We start from the raw sequence: 13,724 nt of genomic DNA, 5'->3' as shown, positions 1-13,724 counted from the left end.
GATGCTGTATTAATTCTCTTAAGTACTGTGTTAAATATAGTTTTAGGTTATAAAAATTGTTAAAATAGAAACGATGCTATGTAGGATACTTTTTTTAAAGAAAGGACTCGCAGTGAGATAGCAGCCACAGGACACCTGAATCTTTCAGAGAATTAGAATTTATTGCTCCATTATCAAAAGAAATGAACTTCTTCCTGCCTCGAAGGTGCTGTCAGGATTCAGAGGAAGAAGCTGACACTGACCAGAGAGAATCCTGTGTTTGAATGGAATTTATGCATCATGTATGGAGTGTATGAATATGCAACAGGCTGTTGTTTTTAAGGGTTAATCCTCTGTTGACGGGGGTCCTTTTTCAGGCTGGTGCTGCCCAGAAAAGGTACCTGGACTGTCCATAACTCTTTGTTTCTATTGTCTCATATTGTCCTAATTCAACTTGTCTAAATTATTATTACTCTAATTGTATTATTATTTTTAATAACTATTTTATTACTATTAAACTTTTAAAAATTTTAAAGACAAGTGATTGGCGTTTTTCACACTTAGCAGACTCCTGTCTTTCCAAACCAAGACACAGGAGGTCACCGGAGTCACCCCAAAAATGCAATTTCAACCCACATCAGTGGGCTCTGCTCCAAGCTCTCTTCCTTGCAGGAATTCAGCCTCGCCTGGGTGGGATGAGCAGGATAAACACCTCTGGCTGCAAAAACCCCGTGGTGTAGGATTGACGGGGGGTATGACAGAGATGAGAGATCTCTGCAGCCAGGGCTGGAACTTGGGGTTTATTGCAGAGGGCCTGGGTGCAGGGCCCTGCTGGGAGCTGCCAGGCACAGCTCAGAGCAGGCCTGAGAGAAGAGAGGGGGAGAGAGGATGAGAGGGTGAGAGAGTAAAAGGGTAAGAGAATAAACGGGGTAAGAGTGTAAAAGGCAAGAGCTGAGAGCTAAGATCATAGAAAGTAAGCACTAAATTCCTGTTCCAATACAATAAATCTTCTTCTGTGTTGAATATTCTAATTCTCACTCACCAATCTAGTCCAAGATACAAATCCTACAGCATTTCCTTACAGCCTATAAGAATCATTACATTACCACACTGTGTTACATTTTAAACCCTAAAATCTCCTCTTTGGGCCCCTTCTGCCAAGCTGGCAGGGTCTGCTCTGAGCCTTGGGCCTGTCTGCAGGCAGAGGGTGTTGTTCCATCAAAAGGGGATCACCTTCAGTGGCCACACCATTGTTTTCCAGTTGTTCAGTGACTGAGGGATCTCAGAGCTTGCTTTCATTTCAATCTCGCTTATAGTTTCCATATTCTCAAAATCTTTTGCCAGACAATCATATTTATAAGGCTTTCCTGTTTCATCTTCCCCAACCCTGCGGCACAACAAATCCCTGCTCCGGTTCCTCCCCTCCCTGGCGCTGCTGTTTTCTGCCAGCTTGGAAGGGATCCCGCGGGATTCGGGATCGCATTCCCGGCCGATTATAGCACAGCACGAGTGCCGTGAATCAGCGCAGGAATCCTGAGTCAGAGCTTGGAAATGGCCGGGGAGTTAAAAGATTTTACTGCTTTTGTTTCATTTTTTATTATTATGATTTATTTCTTTTTATTTATTTGTCTTTAATTGGCAAAGGAAATGTTTCCCCAGGCGATGTGGATGGGATTTAGAAGGGTTTGGGGGGTGTTGACCCACTTGGATTTGGGATTTGGAGGTGGGGTTAAGGTTGGAAAACCAGAGTGGGAGTCAAGGATGAAACAGGGATGCTGAAAGCTGCTCTGCATCCCAACCCCAGCATCCTGGGCCAGGCTGGATCCAGGGAGTCCCCATGGCCCCCTAGAACCTCCCACAGCACCCCAGAACCTTCCATGGCACCCCAGAACCTCCCACAGCACCCCAGAACCTCCCACAGCCCCCCAGAACCTCCCACCCCTCAGGGCACCTTGTTCTGCCAGGTCACACACGTCCCCATGTCCCCACAGCCATTGGAGCAGGGGGGCTTCACCCCTCAGAGACCCCAAATTCTGCCCCTTCCTTGCTACCATAATTAATGAAGTTGGATAATAATTAACAGTGGTTAAAAGTATCCGGTGAATAAAAGAACAGTGGGTGCAATTGGGTAATAATTAACAATTGCTCTGCCTGACCCAGCTGTCCCCTCTCCTGCCTGGTGGCCCGGTGGCACTGTCCCAGTGCCATGTTCCACATCCCAGTGCCCTGTTCCAGACCCCAGTGCAGTGTCCAACCCACCCAGTGCAGTGTCCCAGTCCCTGGGCCCTTTCCCTGGCACCTTTGGCACCAGTGTCCCTGTCCCCACTGCAGTGTCCTGGTGTCACAGTGCGTGGCCCCAGTGTCCCCATGTGTGGCCCCAGAATCCTGGATGATTGTCACAGAATCCCAGGATGGTTTGGGTTGGAAAGGACCTTAAAGCCACCCAGTGCCACCCCTGCCATGGCAGGGACACCTTCCACTGTCCCAGGCTGCTCCAAGCCCCGATGTCCAACCTGGCCTTGGGCACTGCCAGGGATTGAGGGGCTTTGGGCACCCTGTGCCAGTGTCCCAAGCACCCCTGTGCCCTGGCACTTCCAGCACAGCCCAGGTGGCACCCCCAGCACTGTCCCCGTGCCTGCTGCAGTGTCACGGCTCTGCCACCACCCCACGGCACTGTGCTCCTGCACAGGGTCCCTGTGCCAGGGCTGGGTCCCAGAGCTCCACACCTGGGGACAGCCTGGGTGCTCTGAGGTGCTGGGCACTGTCCCTAGGCACCACCTCACTGTCCCCTCTCCCAGGGCACTGTCCCTGTCCTGTCTCTCACTGTCCCACTGTCCCTGTGCACTCTCATTGTCCTGGCTCACTATCCCTGTGCACTGTCCCACTGTCCCTGCCCCCGTCCCTGTCCCCTGTCCCTCTGTCCCTGTCCCCCTGTCTCTGTCCTTCTGTCCCTGTCCCTGTCCTTCTGTCCCTGTGCCCGTTCCAGTCTCACTGTCCTCATCCCCCTGTCCCTGTTTCAGTCTCCCTGTCCCAGTCCCTCAGTCCCTCGGTCCCTCTGTCCCTCTGTCCCTCTGTCCCTCTGTCCCTCTGTCCCTCTGTCCCTGTCCCTCTCTCCTACTCCTTCTGTCCGTGTCCCAGTCCCTGTCCCTGTCCCACTGTCCCTGTCCCAGTCCCTGTCCCCATCCCCATCCTCATCCCCATCCCCATCCCCATCCTCATCCCCATCCCCATCCCCATCCTCATCCCTGTCCCCCTGTCCCCCTGTCCCTCTGTCCCTCTGTCCCAGCCCTGCAGTCCCTCCCGTCCCCGCCAGGCGGCGCCTCCCCTCCCCGCTCTCCGCGCACTGCCCGCTCCGGCCGGCAGGGGGCGCCAGGAGCGCAGGGTGGGCGGGGCCCGTTCCAGGAGCAGCGCGCTGATTGGGCGCAGCTCAGAGGGGGCCAATGTAAGACAGGCGCTGATTGGTCACAGAACGGGGCGGCCGATGTAAGGCGGGCTCTGATTGGCCCCGCGCTGTCCCCGCACGGAGAGGGATCGGGAGCGGAGCCGGGGCCGGTGCGGGGCCGGTCCCGCCATGGAGGAGCCGGGCTGTGGGGCGCAGTTCCGCGCCGCCGTGCAGGTGATCCAGGGGCTGCCGCGGAGCGGTGAGTAGCGGCCGGGAGCGGGGCCGGGCGGCCGAGGCGTGGGCGGCCCCGCTGACCGTGCCCCGCAGGTGCGTACCGGCCCTCGTACGAGGAGATGCTGCGCTTCTACAGCTACTACAAACAGGCGACGGCGGGGCGCTGCCAGGGCCCGCGGCCCGGCTTCTGGGACCCCATCGGCCGCTACAAGTGGTAAGGGGGGCGGAGGGGTCCCGGTCCCAGTCCCGGTCCCGCTCCGGGTGCGGTCCGGGTCCGGTTCAGGTCAGGTCCCGCTCCCGCTTCCCCTCCGGTTCCGGTCAGGTCCCGGTCCTAGTCCCGCTCCAGTTACGGTCCGGTCCCGGTCCCCCTCCGGTTCTGGTCCAGTCCCGGTCCCGCTCCGGTTTTTGTCCCGCTCCATTCCCGCTCGCGCTCCGGTTCCGGTCCGGTCCCGGTCCCAGTCCCGGTCCCGCTCCAGTTACGGTCCGGTCCCAGTCGCGGTCCCGCTATGGTTCTGGTCCCGCTCCGGTCCCGCTCTGGTTCCAGTCCCGCTCCAGTTCTGGTCCGGTCCTGGTCCAGTCCCGGTCCCTGTCCCTATCCCAGTCCCCCTCCCGGTTCCGGTCCCGCTCCGGTTCCGGTCCCGCTCCGGTTCCTCTCCGGTTCCGGTCCGGTCCCGGTCCCGGCCCCGCTGACGGCCCGGGCCCCGCAGGGACGCGTGGCACAGCCTGGGCGCGATGTCCAAGGAGGAGGCGATGGCCGCGTACGTAGCGGAGATGAAGAAGGTGGCACAGAAGGTACCGGGGTGGGCGGCGGGGCCGGGCCGGGCGCTGCCCGGTGCTGCCCGGTGCCCGTGCCCAGCCGCGGCCTCCGCAGGTCATTGACACCGTGCCCATGGACGAGAGCACGCAGGAGATGTTCCGCTACTTCGAGCCGCTCTACGAGGTCATCCACGACCTGCCCCGGCCCCCCGAGTCTTTCTTCAGGAGCACAGCGGGTGAGTGGGGCTGTGCCCGGTGCTGCCCTGCCCTGGAGCTGCCGTGCCCGGTGCTGCCCCCGGTGCTGCCGTGCCCGGTGCTGCCCCCGGTGCTGCCGTGCCCCCGGGTGTGACACTGGTGTCCCTCTGTGTGACACCGGTCCCCTTGTGTGAGACTGGTGTCCCTGTGTGTGACAGAGGGGTCCCTGTGTGTGACACCGGTGTCCCTCTGTGTGAAACAGGTGTCCCTGTATGTGACACTGGTGTCCCTGTGTGTGACGCTGGTTTGCCTGTGTGTGATATTTGTGTCCCTGTGTGTGACAGAGGTGTCCCCTTGTGTGACACTGCTGTCCCTGTGTGTGACAGAGGTGTCCCCTTGTGTGACACCAGTGTCCCTCTGTGTGAAACAAGTGTCCCTGTATGTGACACTGGTGTCCCCTTGTGTCACAGAGGTGTCCCTGTGTGTGACACTGGTTTGCCTGTGTGTGATATTTGTGTCCCCTTGTGTGACAGAGGTGTCCCCTTGTGTGACAGAGGTGTCCCTGTGTGTGACAGAAGTGTGCCTCTGTGACATTGCTGTCCCAGTGTGTGACAGAGGTGTCCCCTTGTGTGACACCAGTGTCCCTCTGTGTCCCAGGTGCTTTGTTCTCCATTTTGATGCTGAATCCCTTTAAAAGGCAGATTTGGTTTTTCTCTGAAATTTAAAATCTATGTCTCAACGGGTCATTATCCACTTGGAAGTGTCACTTACAGGTGACATTGTCACTTAAATCCAAGCCTGGTGGAACAACGAGCCCAGGGTGGCTGGAACTGAGGTGCAAAGCACTGAGCTCCTCAAGGTGTTGAGTCATTTGTGTTAAAGGCTCCTAAATCACCTTCAGACCCTGCAATCTCAGCTTTGGTGGAGCAGAAAGGAGATTTCAGAGTGTGGAGCGTGGCAGGTGCCTCCAGCAGCTTCTGGTGTCCCTCTGTGTGACTCTGGTGTCCCTGTGCATGACAGAGCTCACAGAGCTGGGGGTCTGGGCAGCTTTGGGTTTGTTTATTTATATATAAAGTTATAAAGCAGCACTTGGAACCCAAACCATGGATGGATCCAGGTCCCACCAGGTCTCTGCTTTCAGCAGAGCCCTGTGAATGTGGTGGCTGCAGCCAGGTCTGTCCTGGTGCTCTGGGAGGTGACAGGAGCCACACTCTGGGGGTCACAGCACGCCCTGAGCAGGGTTTGGGGATGGGGAGGAAGATTTTGGGAATCTGAGGAGGATTTGGGAGGATCACAGAGCAGTGGCACTACCCCTGTGTGGGGTGCAGCTGCCTTGTCCCCCTCAGTGTCCCCTGTGATGGCGAGGACAGGCTGGGGACAGCAGAGACTGAGGGAAGGAGCAGCAGGGCAGCGTTGCCACACACCTGCCCAGGAGCAGAGAGCAAAGTCCTGGGGGCTGCTGGAAATCTGGCTGGGATTAACCCCTTGGGCTCCAGGGGGTGCTGGGGAGGGCTGGGGCCTGTCAGGACCTCTCAGGGTGCTGCTGGCCCAAGTTCTGGGGTGCTGCTGGCCCAGCTCCTTGGGGTGCTGCTGGCCCAGATCTTGAGGTGCTGCTGGCCCAAGTTCTGGGGTGCTGCTGGCCCAGCTCCTTGGGGTGCTGCTGGCCCAGGTCCCTGGGGTGCTGCTGGCCCAGGTCCCTGGGGTGCTGCTGGCCCAGATCTTGAGGTGCTGCTGGCCCACGTTCTGGGGTGCTGCTGGCCCAAGTTCTGGGGTGCTGCTGGCCCAGATCTTGGGGTGCTGCTGGCCCAAGTTCTGGGGTGCTGCTGGCCACACAAGGCTCCTCCAGCCAACACCTCTTGCCCTGGGCTCTGTTACCATGGCTGTGCCCTGGGCTGTGGGCACTGCCAGGGGACAGCAGTGTCACTGTCACTCAGCAGTGCTGATCCCTCTGCCTGCTGCCCCAGGGGACAGGGACACCCCACCACCCCTGGGTGAGCAGGGTGTTGTGCACAGGGTGAGCCCAGGTGGGTTCCTGGGCTCTCAGCAAACAAACCTGGCTCCTCTCCTTCCCTGCCAGCTGCTGGCACCTCCCTGGCATTTCCATGGGCAGCCCAGCCCCAGGGAGCCAGCCCAGCCAGGACAGCAGCTCTGAGCCACAAAATGACCCAGCTGTGCCTTTCCCCCCATGCAGAGAGCCAGGGACAGCAGGATGGCACCAGCCAGGATGGCACAGAGAGCAGCCCAGCTCCAGAGAGCCCCAGGGACACCCTGCCTGGGCAGCAGCAGCAGGGGCCAGGTTGGTGTCCCTGCCTTGCAGAGCCCTGTGCAGCACAACCAGGGCTGGGGCTCCATCCATCCATGGAGCTGTTGGCACCTCTGGCCCAGCCCTGGGTGCTCTGGGCACTGCCCAGGTCAGGGGTCCAGCTCTCCCTGGACTTGTGGGGTTGGCTCTGCCTCACTCCTGCTGTGCAAAGGGGCCAGGATCTGCTAAACTGCAGGGACAAGGGGAGGCTGGTGCCCCATGGGCTGGGAAAAATCACCCTGGAAGGTCCCTGATCCATGGGGGGATGTTCTCCCGTGGCTCAAGCCACGTTTGCTGCTTCCTTGGCACTGAGATTCACAGCACCAAGCCCTGGTGGTGCCTCAGCCCTGGCTTTTCTCTCACCCCCTGCCTCGCTGTGCCCCCCTCGAGGGCCCCTGGCTGTGCCCTGGGGTGGGCAGGGTGCTGCAGGGAGGTTCCTCCTCCTCCTCCTCCTCCTGCTGCTGCTCCAGCCTTCCCCCAGGAGCAAATATGGTCACAGAGCGAGTGCCAGTGTGCCAGCCTCGAGTGCTGCCCAGGGAGCTGGGCAGTGTCCCTGCCTGGGCCACTGCTGCCGTGGGGCCCTGGGGTTGTGCAGAAGGGGAAATTCAGTCCTTGGCTTCATGGCCACGTGAGCAGAGCTGCTCCCACCCCTGCAGTGCCTCAGTTTCCCTCTCCAGCCTTGCCTTGGGCATGCTCATCCCCTGTTCCAGCTGTGCCCTCTACACAGCTGGGCACTCCTGCCCTGCCCAGGGCTCAGCCCTGTGCTTCCCTTCCAGGACCTGGGCTGGCTCCTGCCCCCGAGGGGACCCAGGGGACGAGTGACTCTGATGGGGACACGTTCAGTGAAACCCTGGAGCAGATGGAGCCTGAGAAGGTAACGGAGGAAGCGCTGGAGGCTTTGCCACCCCTGCCCTGCTCGCTCTGCACAGCAGCACCAGCCTGGGAGCTTCATAAAACCAGCAGGGACACCCTCCTGCAGCTCTCTGTGCTTTGTGTCACTCCTGGAGCCTGTCCCTGTCACTGGGGGATGCTGAGGAGCCTCCCCAGCCCCCCATTGCTGTGGTGAGGCTCCACCATGTACATGGGTGCCACCGCCTGGATTGTTCCCCTGCCACATTTGGTGCCATGCTGAGGCCTGGTGGGTCTGGTGGAAGGAGGAAGGAAATCCCTCCCCCGCTTTTTCCACCTCAGATCTGGGCACTCACTCCCCTCAGATGTCACCTCCCAAACCAGAAATGCCACCAAAAATGCCTCCCCAAAAATGCCACCCCAAGAGCAGCACTGCACTGCTGCCCTGGCATTGCCCCCCCCTGCCCTGGGGAGGGGAGTGGGGGTCTCAGGGCCCTTCTCTCCCATCTCACAGGCCAGGCAGATGCGGGGGCTCATCCCAAAAACCCCCCAGGCTGGGGCTGAGCCCCCAGAGCCCCTCAGTGCTGGGCAGGGCGAGTGGGGCGAAGGCAGAAGAGCCGAGGGGAGCAGCAGCACAGACCTGCCAGCCCTGGGCTCCGACACAGGTGGGTGCAGAGCTCGTCCCTGCGCCCCTTCCTGCTGCTGCTCACCTCCATGGGCTGGGCTGGGGGGTTGTGGGACCGAGTTTGGCTCCAGCACCCACAATTGGGTGCTCAGTAGCTGAAAGAAGCCCCAGACGTCCTGTCTCTGCATCCCTTGGTCCCTAAGCAGCTCAGCCCCTCCTTTGCCCATTTCCTGCTGTGGTACTGAATTGCCCGAGTTTGGAGGATGCTCTGCTGGCCCTCCAGCAGGGCCCTGGCTCCCCATGCCCTGCCCCTTGTCTTTCGGATGTGGGTGGTGCCAAGGGTGAGCTGTGCCAGCAGGGCAGGGGTGAAGCTGGGCCCTGTGCCCTGGAGGCCTTGGGGACAGCAGTGCCACTCCCCTGGGCACCACCAGGCCTTGAGCTGTGCCACAGCACCCTCTGTGCTGTGCCCAGACACTCTGGGCTGCCCTGGGGTGGCATTGCCACCCTCACCCATGGGACTGGTGCCATGGCTTCACCTGGGCACAGCCCACGTGTCTCACCCTTTCCCCTGTTACTGTTCCCTTCCGGGCTGCCTGACCTTGGCAGTGAGCTTGTCCCCAGGCCGGGCTCGGCTGTCCCCAGGGCTGGCAGCGAGTCCCTGCTTGTGTCCTGCTCCCTGCCTGGATTATCCAGGGGTTTGCCAGCCCGATCTGGGGCCTTTGCTGGGCCCAGGGATGAGCTGCCCTGGCCCTGGGTGTCCTGCCCAGTGGTGGCACCTTTACCTGGTGTCACCAGGTGACCCACAGCACCCACCCCACTGGTGGGCTGGCCACCCTCCCACCACCAGGCAGTGTCACAGTGGTGCATGGCCCTGGGGACATCCTGTGGGTGGGCAGCCCACGGCGGGTGCCCCGTGGGAGTCGCTGCCCAGCGGTGGGTGGCAGCGCGGGGCGGGCAGCGCCAGCCTGGCCTGGCAGCCGTGTGCCCGTGGCTGTGCCCGCAGATGTGCGGCTGCCCGTGGGGAGCAGCCCCGAGCCGGGGCTGCCGGCGGAGCTGGAGGCGCACGTGGCCGGCGCGGTGCGGGCGCTGCAGGAGGAGCTGCGGCGGGTGCGGGAGCGGCTCAGCCGCCTGGAGACGCTCGGGGCTGCCCAGGTACGGCCGGGGACAGCGCTGGGCTCGGCTCCGGGCCCTGCCACAAGGCTGGCCCCGGTGTGGGGACACCCCGGTGCTTGGTGGTGACAAATCCTGGCGGGGCCGAGGCTGGTGGTGCCCAGGGCTGCCCCTCGCTGCCACTGCCCCCCTCATTTCATTGCCCCACTTACTCCTGCTGCCCCCTCATTCCCACTGCACCCCCCATTCCTATTTTCCCCTCATTCCCACTGCCTCCCTCATTCCTCCTGCCCCCCTCATTCCCATTGCCCTGCTCACCCCCATTGCCCCCTCATTCCCACTGCCCCCTCATCCGTTTTCCCTTCATTCCTGCTGCCCCCCTCATTCCCATTGCCCCCCTCATTTCCACTGCCTCTTCTTCATTCCTGTTTCCCCCTCATTCCCTCTGCTCCCCGCATTCCCACTGCCCCTTCATTCCCATTTCCTCCCTCATTCCCGCCCCTCTCATTCCTGTTTTCCCCCGCATTCCTGTTTCCCCCTCATTCCCACTGCCCCCCTTGTTCCCAGTGCCCCCCTTATTCCCACTGCCTTTTCATTCCTGTTTCCCCCTCATTCCCATTGCCCTGCTTACTCCCACCGCTCCCCTCATTCCCATTGCCCCCCTCATTCCCATTTCCCCCCTCATTCCCACAGCCTCTGGGCTCCTGGCCCAGCTGCCCCCTCTGATCCCTGCACGGCCTCTCCAGCCGTTCCCTCCCTCTCCCAGGGGCTGGCAGGGGGTGCCAGCCCCAGCTGCACCCCAAACCCTCTCCTGTCTTTCAGAGGGAGACAGACCCCGGCCCGGCACTCGCTCCACAGGTGAGTTGGGGCTGAAGGATGTGCTGGGGGTGGCCCTGCTGTCCCCCTGCCCACCCGACAGCCCACGGGGGTGTGGGGACACAGCTGGGGGAGGTCAGGGGAGGGACATCCATGGGGACACTGCCAGGGACAGCGGTGTGATGCACACAGGAGGGGGAATGTGACCGAGCAGTGGCGGTGAGGGGGTGTCGCTGCCATCAGTGCCACCTCTGTCCCCGTCCCCTGGCCAGGCCGTGTCCCGGTGGCGCCTGCCCGTGTCCCCACGCACGCTGCTCTTCCTGGCCACCTGGCCCTTCGTCACCCAGTGGCTGCTGCGCCACTGGCAGGGCAGGAAGAGGTGACCCCCGACCACCGCCACTGCCAGCCCTCCTCGCCATCCCGCTTCGCACGGAGCCACGCGGGAACCGCCTCAGCAGCCACCGGGACACCGGCACCGGCACCGACACTGAGGGCCAGCACCGGCCCCCGCGCCGCCACCACGCACAGCCGGAGCCGGAGCAGCCCCGGGCCCGGCCCGGCCTCACCGGGGACATCACCGAGCCTGCCTCAATTAAAGTCGCATTTTCGGTTCAGCCCCGCTGCCTGTGCCCGCCTGCCAGGGGAGGGGAGTGCGGCCAAACACTCCGGCCCCAGCCACTGTCCCCAGCTGGTCACCCCCTATCCCTGCCTGGTCAGCCCCTGTCCCCCGGCCGGGTCCGTCTCCAGGCCCCAGCCTGTCCCCCCGGCCGGGTGCAATGCCCACCCTGAGGGTGCCACCGGGCCCTGTTCGGGAGGAGGCGGTGGGGAAGCCCCAGGGCTCCCCGGGACCTCCGTGAGGGGGTGCCCGGTGCGGGGCTGGGCAGGGCGGGTTCCACCCGCGGGTTCCTCCCCCCGTGAGGCCGCGGCTGCCCCGGGGCCCCCCTGTGCTGCTCCCCCTCAGACACGGAGCCCCCCCCGGCCCGGCCATGGCTTCCCCCGCCGTGTGTCCCTCAGCGGGGCCCTCAAACCCTGCCAGCCCCCCCGAACGTGGGGCCCGAGGGGGACATCGCCACCGTGGCTGGGGGTGGCAGGGCCGGGAACGGGATCGGGACCGGGACCGGCACAAGGCCCGGGGCCTCCCCATCCCCCTCCTTCGCCGTGCCCCTCCCCCCGCACCCCCCGGGCTTCGGGAGCGCGGCCCCGCACCGCCCCTGCGAAAAGGGACGCGGCGCCTTTAAGAGAGGACTTCTTTCCGCTTCGGTTTGTTTACATCTCCCTCCGCCAACTGCAGCATCGCCGCACTCCACACAGCGCCGGGATCCTTCCGCTCGCCCCCTTCCCCCCCGGGCCCGCGCACCCCCGGAGCCCCTCCCGGGCCCCCTACAGTCCAGCCTAGCTCGGCCCGGCCCGGCCCTGTACAACCCCCCCGGTCCCGGGGCCGCAGCATGGTCGGCGGAACCTCCGCCGCGCGGGGACTCTTTTCGGACCGTGCCACAGCCCCGCCGCGGGGGGGGCGCGCGCGCTGCCCTCGGCGCGGACCTGAAGGTCGCGGGGCGCGCGCGTCCCCGCGCACGGGGACTCCCCCGCCTCGTGGTACGGCCCGGTCCCGCCTTCTCCCCCTCGCGATTGGTGGCACCGCGCAGGAGTGACGGCCGTCCCAGCCAATGGCGGCCAGTCCCCGCAACGGCCAGGGGCGTGTCCCGGCGGGCCGGCCCGCCCCCCGAGCCCGCTGATTGGCCGCGAGGCGGCACCGCCCGCGCGCTCGGGGCCGTGGCGGCGGCGCGGGTTGCGCGGCGGGGGCGGGTCCCGACGCGCGGCGGGGCGGGGCGCGCAGGGCGCCTGCGCGGGGCGGGGCGGGGCGCGCGCGGCTATAAAGGGAGCGGCCGCGGCCGGGGAGAGGCAGTCGGGAGCGGGCGGCGGCGGGCGCGGGTTGGGCCGTGGGGTGGGATTGCGGCGGGAGCGGCGGCGGCGGCGGCGCGTGCAGTGCGCGCGGGGAGGCGGGCCCGGCGGCGTTAAACCTCCCCCGGGCCATGTCCCGGGCGGCCTGAGCGGGGCCAGCCCCCATGCGGCGCCGGTAGCGCCCGTCAGCGAGCGTAGCCGAGCGCAGCGCTATGGCCGACGCGGCGCCCGCTGAACCGGGGCCGGAGCCCCAGTGCGAAGCGGAGCCTCGCTCCGAGCCCGAGGCGCGGCCGGAGCCGCAGTCCGAGCCCGAGCCGCAGCCCGAGCGCGGAGAGGCGCCGACGGAGGACGGCGATGCCGGGCGGCTGCCGCCCCCCGGGGCGGAGGCGGCGGCGGGCGGCGCCGAGGGGCGGCCGCCGGCGGGCGGAGCGGGGCGTCCCGGCCTGGGCCCGCGGTACCGGGCCGTGGGACGCACCGAGGAGTGGCCGGTGAAGAAGAAGCACCGTCGGCGGCCGTCGAAGAAGAAGCGGCGCTGGAAGCCGTACTCGAAGCTGAGCTGGGAGGAGAAGCAGCAGTTCGACGAGCGGCAGAGCCTCCGCGCCTCCCGGCTGCGAGCGGAGATGTTCGCCAAGGGGCAGCCGGTGGCTCCCTACAACACCACGCAGTTCCTCATGGAGGACCATGACCAGGAGGAGCCCGACCTGAAAACCGGGCTGTACCCGCGGCGAGCGGCTGCCAAGTCGGACGACACGAGCGAGGAGGATTTCCTGGACGACGCGGCGGACGAGGACGGGGGCAGCGACGGGATGGGGGGGGACGGCAGCGAGTTTCTGCAGAGGGACTTCTCGGAGACCTACGAGCGGTACCATGTGGAGAGCCTGCAGAACATGAGCAAGCAGGAGCTGGTGAAGGAGTACCTGGAGCTGGAGAAGTGCCTGTCGCGCATGGAGGAGGAGAACAACCGGCTGAGGATGGAGAGCAAAAAAGCCGGCGGGGAAGCGGCGGACCCGGCGCGGGTGCAGGCGCTGGAGCGGGAGGTGGACAGGCTGCGAGCCGAGAACCTGCGGCTGCTGCGGGAGCTGCCCCGGCAGGAAAAGGGCCCCTGCAAGCCGGGGGAGTGACACTGGGCAGGGGGGCGCGGGGGGGTTTTTACAGTGCTGGGTGGAACATTCGGTCCTTGTACAGAATCGCCGCGGACCCTTTTTACGGGCTAAACTGCAGCTGGGTGGGCCGAGGGCTCCCCCTTTTTTAGGTGGCTGTGATGGGGTGAGGGGGGGGTTGATGTATTGGTGATATCTGGTTTATGATTTTGGGGTTTTTTTTTGTTTGGTTTTTTTTTTTTTTTTTTTTTTTTTTTGTGTCTAAACCAAAAAAAGAAAAAAAAATTCCCCAGGAAAGCTGTAAATTGGCCAAAACTGACTATAAAAAAAATACAGAGGTCTAATAAATTTAATTACTTGTAACTGTAATAGTTTTGGTGTGATTTCTCGAAAATAATCAGAATGACATTCCACCAGGGAATCCATCCTGGATTATTTTCATGGTGTTATAACTGTTGTTTGATTAAACTTAGTTGT

The 13,724-nt window shown here is 63.3% G+C and overlaps 2 protein-coding genes across 2 annotated transcripts; both read left to right on the top strand.

Annotated features, from left to right (window-relative positions):
* Positions 1-3,510: 3,510 nt before the first annotated feature.
* Positions 3,511-10,739, top strand: ACBD4 (acyl-CoA binding domain containing 4). Its single transcript, XM_036399138.2, has 10 exons — positions 3,511-3,620; positions 3,689-3,809; positions 4,303-4,387; positions 4,467-4,587; positions 6,738-6,842; positions 7,625-7,722; positions 8,212-8,362; positions 9,326-9,474; positions 10,255-10,290; positions 10,521-10,739. Exons 1-10 carry the CDS (start codon positions 3,551-3,553, stop codon positions 10,629-10,631), a joined length of 1,047 nt encoding a protein of 348 aa, XP_036255031.1. The 5' UTR covers positions 3,511-3,550; the 3' UTR covers positions 10,632-10,739.
* A 1,472-nt stretch (positions 10,740-12,211) lies between these two features.
* HEXIM1 (HEXIM P-TEFb complex subunit 1) lies at positions 12,212-13,460 on the top strand. Its single transcript, XM_036398977.2, has one exon. It carries the CDS (start codon positions 12,360-12,362, stop codon positions 13,266-13,268), a length of 909 nt encoding a protein of 302 aa, XP_036254870.1. The 5' UTR covers positions 12,212-12,359; the 3' UTR covers positions 13,269-13,460.
* Positions 13,461-13,724: the final 264 nt, after the last annotated feature.

This window comes from Molothrus ater, chromosome 27 (assembly GCF_012460135.2).
Source record: "Molothrus ater isolate BHLD 08-10-18 breed brown headed cowbird chromosome 27, BPBGC_Mater_1.1, whole genome shotgun sequence".
NCBI classification, from domain to species: Eukaryota; Metazoa; Chordata; class Aves; order Passeriformes; family Icteridae; genus Molothrus; species Molothrus ater.
Note: the sequence above shows the minus strand (reverse complement) of the source record. Positions and strands in the feature narration are given on the sequence as shown.

What these genes read in the sequence shown, in the direction of transcription:
- ACBD4 (XM_036399138.2), top strand. Translation starts at nt 3,551, where the DNA reads ATGGAGGAGCCGGGCTGTGGGGCGCAGTTCCGCGCCGCCGTGCAGGTG. An exon ending in GCAGCAGCAGCAGGGGCCAG is followed by an intron (nt 6,843 to 7,624) that starts GTTGGTGTCCCT and finishes CTTCCCTTCCAG; the next exon opens with GACCTGGGCTGGCTCCTGCC. An exon ending in AGCCCTGGGCTCCGACACAG is followed by an intron (nt 8,363 to 9,325) that starts GTGGGTGCAGAG and finishes CTGTGCCCGCAG; the next exon opens with ATGTGCGGCTGCCCGTGGGG.
- HEXIM1 (XM_036398977.2), top strand. Translation starts at nt 12,360, where the DNA reads ATGGCCGACGCGGCGCCCGCTGAACCGGGGCCGGAGCCCCAGTGCGAA.